At 28.5% G+C, this 4,666-nt stretch overlaps 1 protein-coding gene across 1 annotated transcript; it reads right to left on the bottom strand.

Annotated features, from left to right (window-relative positions):
• Positions 1–1,954: 1,954 nt before the first annotated feature.
• On the bottom strand, positions 1,955–3,177 carry LOC145848848 (protein TBATA-like). Its single transcript, XM_082954073.1, has one exon. It carries the CDS (start codon positions 3,170–3,172, stop codon positions 2,018–2,020), a length of 1,155 nt encoding a protein of 384 aa, XP_082810199.1. The 5' UTR covers positions 3,173–3,177; the 3' UTR covers positions 1,955–2,017.
• Between the last annotated feature and the right edge of the window lie 1,489 nt (positions 3,178–4,666).

Genomic DNA, 4,666 nt, shown 5'->3' with positions numbered 1-4,666 from the left:
AAGACAAAAACTTAAAACATAAAGTAATAGTAAAATAAAATTTTATCAACTATACCTTCTTCCAAAAAGTTTGCTAATTTTATACTTGAATTTTCAACATAAAAAATACAAAACAGAAAACTGTTATTTATATTGAAGAAATCTAACTGATCATACATCTTTAAAATTTACAACCTTTGAAGTACATGATAATAAAAAATCAAAAAACAAGATTTGAAACAAACTTTTACTTAATATAAAGACAATACTTTCTCAATAATAACCAGAAAAGTATAAATCCAAAAATCAAAATTAACACACAACCTTTTTTAATGAGCTTTTTCAACGCATACAACAATAGAATGATAGACTTTTAAACAAAATTTTCAAATTTTCAGTATACAAAAGTATGAAATGAATAGTACAAATTATGCAAACAGTTTTGTTACAACTTTTTAACATCAGCTTTATTTAAAGACAAAAATATAGTATAAAATACCCATACTGATAAAGTAACTTACATTTATCTAGTTTAATTTTATAATTAAGTGGTTTTAAGTGATTAATAGTTTTACTTCGCATAAACTTATAATAAATTACGTTTTTTTATATAGAAACAAAAATAAAATAGAAAAAGGTTATAAAATTCTGTCTGTATTCAGAAAAATGTTTTTGTTTTGAGTAGAATAAGGCAGACTTTACAATATGACCCTTTAAGACAAATGTTATCTTTTTTTTAATAAAGACCTTGAAATTTTGTGAAACTTTTTGAGGTATAAACATTTGGTAAACATTTTCAATGAAAATCTATGATCTATCTTACATACATATATTTACACTTAGAATTTTTACATCTCAAACTTAAGATTTGTAAACAATTTTTTTAACAGGTTGAAGTACAATACACATTTTTTTCTTTCAGTTAAAACCTTACTTATTATTCAATTTAAATATAGTACAAACATACTAAAACCATGTATATAGCCTGAAACTTTTAGATGAGCTTATTTATGTATAAATGAAAATAAAAATTCTCCTTAGAATACTTTGAAATTAACTTACATGAAAGTAATGTTCAAAAACAAAAAGGAATATAACAACTTAAACAATTAAGTTTTAGTTCATACACTAATTATACTTATTATTTCAATTAGTTTACACGAACATTGCTAATAAATGTGATATTAACAAAAATTGTGCAAATCTAGAGTACTTTAAAAAAAATTTACCCCATGTAACTTATAAAAATTGGTAGTGTTTTATAGGCAAATATGTATATGACAGTGAAACTTTAAATTTAGTTTAGGTAATTACTATAAGCTACAGCAAGACTTTTGAACATTAAGACAGTGTATTGAAATATAACAGTGCTAATACAAAGTGTAAATATTTTGAAAGTAATAATTTTTTTTTATACAAAAAAACGTTAAAGAAAAAATTACAATTTTAAAAACATAATTATTAACAAAGTAAAAACTGTTCTGTACAATCAATGATAGTTTGTTGTAAACTCATTGGTAAAAAATTAAAAACAAAACCAGCACATCCACCTTAACACTAACTTACTATTAGGATCGCAAGTACACAAGTAAACATGATAATAAGCATGAAAAAGTAACAAAAAGCTAAAACGAAATTATTTTCTGCACACATAATTAAAATACAAAATGGATTGAAAACAATATAAAAAAAAGAATTTAAATTAATGATGATGCATAAACAAAACGTACATTGATTAAAAGTAAATTTGTTTGGCACAAAAAAGGTTTCAATATATCATAGTTAGTTGAGAACAAATTTTTAAAAAATCAAAATAACGAATTTATCTACAACTAACTCATTACAGGAGTATTTTAAAAGTCTTTCTTTATTTACTTTAAGTTTGTACAAACTACAAAAGTAGTGTTTGTCAAAACAAAATAATAATAATAAACTGACTAAATAAATGTAAGGTAACTACATAAAACCGGGTCATTATAATACTTATAAACCCAAGTTACACAAACTTGATATTTTTATGTTGACAAACCGCTATAGTTCACTCTTCAACAGGAACCTCTTCAAAATCATCTTCTTCTATAACAACAAGCTCAGGCTTAGCACTTGCCGGCAGTGAACCAAGTGGCCTTACACTCCTCACACTACTAGCCCTTGAGCTGGCCCTTGTACTTGACCTGTCACCATTTATGTCAGGCAGCACCAAGCCACCGTTTAAAATACTCCCAGCTCTGCTTTCAAGCTTTGACCTATGTGAAGCTGCAGTGCCAGCCCTTGTAAGCACGTCGTCTGCAGATTTCTCCTTTGTGTCTGGAGCCCCTATGCCCTCTTTGATAAGATCCAGCACAATAGACTTTTCCCTGTCACCAGCCGAAACAAGCCACTGCTGAATGTCGTGCACTGAATCAGTCTGCAGTATTTGACACAGCATCTGCAGCATCACTGTTTCAGAATCAGGAAAAACTGAGATGTGGTTGAGGTTTGCAAGGGGGTTGTAAGCTGGCAAGGACCTGCTGCTTGCCCTACTTGACAACCTTGACTTGGCGGGGACCAAACGGCCTGTCTTGGCTGAGTAAACTGTCTGCCTCTTTGGAGCAGCAGATTTTGGCTTTTTCTGAGGCTTTGAAAGCTGATCTTCCTGTTCAATCAGACCAGCTTTGTAACAGAACTCTTTCAGTTCGTCCCGCCAAGATTCAGTCACTGGAATCAAACCAAACTTTGGTATGGCTTTTTCTCTGTATGGGTAGCTTTGAAGTCCTGTTATTATGTCAACAGGAAAAAGAGAGCTGTTCAACCCTAACGATCTCCTCTGAAGTCTGTTCTTCATCAAAAACTTTTGATGGTTTAACTGCAAAGGATCAAGGCTGTACCTGGGAGAAGGAAAGGATCCTTCATCATTCACAACACAAATTGGTATCCCATTCAAACCGCGAATGTGGCGCACTCTGGAAGGGTGTGGGTTGTGCCTGGTGAAAAAGGAAGACTTGCTGTAAGCACCAAACCTTGAAGCAAGAGCTGAGGTGTTAGGTCTGGTTGGAGGCAGGGACTTTTGTTTGGAAGATGCGCTTGAAGGCTTGTCCTTGTTCAAGCTGTTGTTCACCACAGGGTTGGCAATGTGCTTCAATCTGAAAATGGTTCCTGATGAAGGAGGAGGGTTTTTGATTTCTTTGGCATGAATGTAGTCCATTGCTGACATTTTTGAATCTTTGCTTAGTTTACAAAATAAAAGCAATTTATATCTTGCCTAAAACATAATAAAAGTTTAAAATACATTACTATATAAAAAAGTAAAGTAAGACGAGATCTTTACAGAGGTTAACTAAATATACTAATATTATATTTTATTTAAACTTATTGAAAAGAAAATATTTTTGACTTATTTTTTGCTTTAAATGTATATTCACTTCAATATTTTAGGCTTATCATAATATAAGGACATAAGAATTTGAATAAAAATATATTTCCCACTTTTTGTGAGCAATCCTCTTAGAACTTTATCAGTTTAACATTTACAAATTTAGAAAATTCTTTTGATATTAAAACTTTTTGTTTATAAAAAACTGTTTTTTGGTGTATAAAACTATGTTTTGTAATTTCTTTACTCCAAACTTATTGATTAAGGAATTTATTCATCAAACTATGTTGTATTCATTATCAAATTATATAAAGGTTAAAGGGGGCTAAGTCACCTTTTTCAACATGTTGATCTCAGTTTAACTTAGTTAGCAGTTTCTTGTTACTCTTTTGTTAAGTTCAAACAACTTTTTGATATACAAGGGAAGGACCAAAGTAAAAAGGCAGAAAAAGACTATTTCATTAAAAATCTATTTTCTCCTACAATTCTTAAGCAATCTTTTGAAACTTTCTCAGTTTTATATTAATTAAATAACAAACATTTCTATTGTAAGAATTTTTTGAGTTAAAATATTATTTTATTGAATTTTATCATAAAATTTTGAAATTTAAATTATTTTTTATATTTCTTACAATAGGGTTTTTTCTATTAATGCAAAGAAGATTTCCTAAAAATTTGAGGACAATTGATTAAAATGAAGTATAACATAGATTTTTAGTGTATTTTTCAAAATTCAGAAAAAAATCAACAATGAAAAAATTTTCTCCCATATGTTTGTATTGGAAACTTTTTACAAAGTTACAATATTTGAAACTTTTTTCTGTAAATATATTTTATAGCATTTAATTATAGTTTTTGTACAATGTCTAGTGTTAGTTTTTATAAAAAATGTTGGATCCCACCCCCATATGGCCTAAATGAGATCCAAGTTATAATAACATAGTGGCCACGTGTTTTTGATAAATTTCTTCTAGATTTTTTGAATTTCTTCCAGGTTTTTGAAGGTACACATTTTTTGGTCTATTTTTAGTTTAAGATAAGTTTAAAGCTAAAAATCTGTTAATTAGTATAACAAAATTGAAAAAATACTGTAGAGCTACTTTAAATGTGTTTTTTGATAAAGAAATTTGATGACAATATAATTTTTTTATCTATATTATAGATTGTTATGTCAATTCAAAATTTTACTAATTAACATGTAAAAATTGTTTAAAATTCCAGGTTTTTCCAGCATTCCAGGTTGAGTGGTCACCCTGTAATAAATATCTTATTTCAATAGAATTCTATTTAAATAAACTATTTTTTGTAACTGAGAATTCTATTTAAAGAAGATAT

The sequence above is a fragment of the Thalia democratica genome, unplaced genomic scaffold (assembly GCF_965202585.1).
Source record: "Thalia democratica unplaced genomic scaffold, ktThaDemo2.hap1.1 HAP1_SCAFFOLD_1772, whole genome shotgun sequence".
NCBI classification, from domain to species: Eukaryota; Metazoa; Chordata; class Thaliacea; order Salpida; family Salpidae; genus Thalia; species Thalia democratica.
The sequence above is the reverse complement of the archived record's forward strand: the minus strand, read 5'-3'. Positions and strand labels throughout refer to the sequence as shown.

Excerpts from the sequence above, each read along its gene's own strand:
- LOC145848848 (XM_082954073.1), bottom strand. The coding sequence starts at position 3,172 with ATGTCAGCAATGGACTACATTCATGCCAAAGAAATCAAAAACCCTCCT.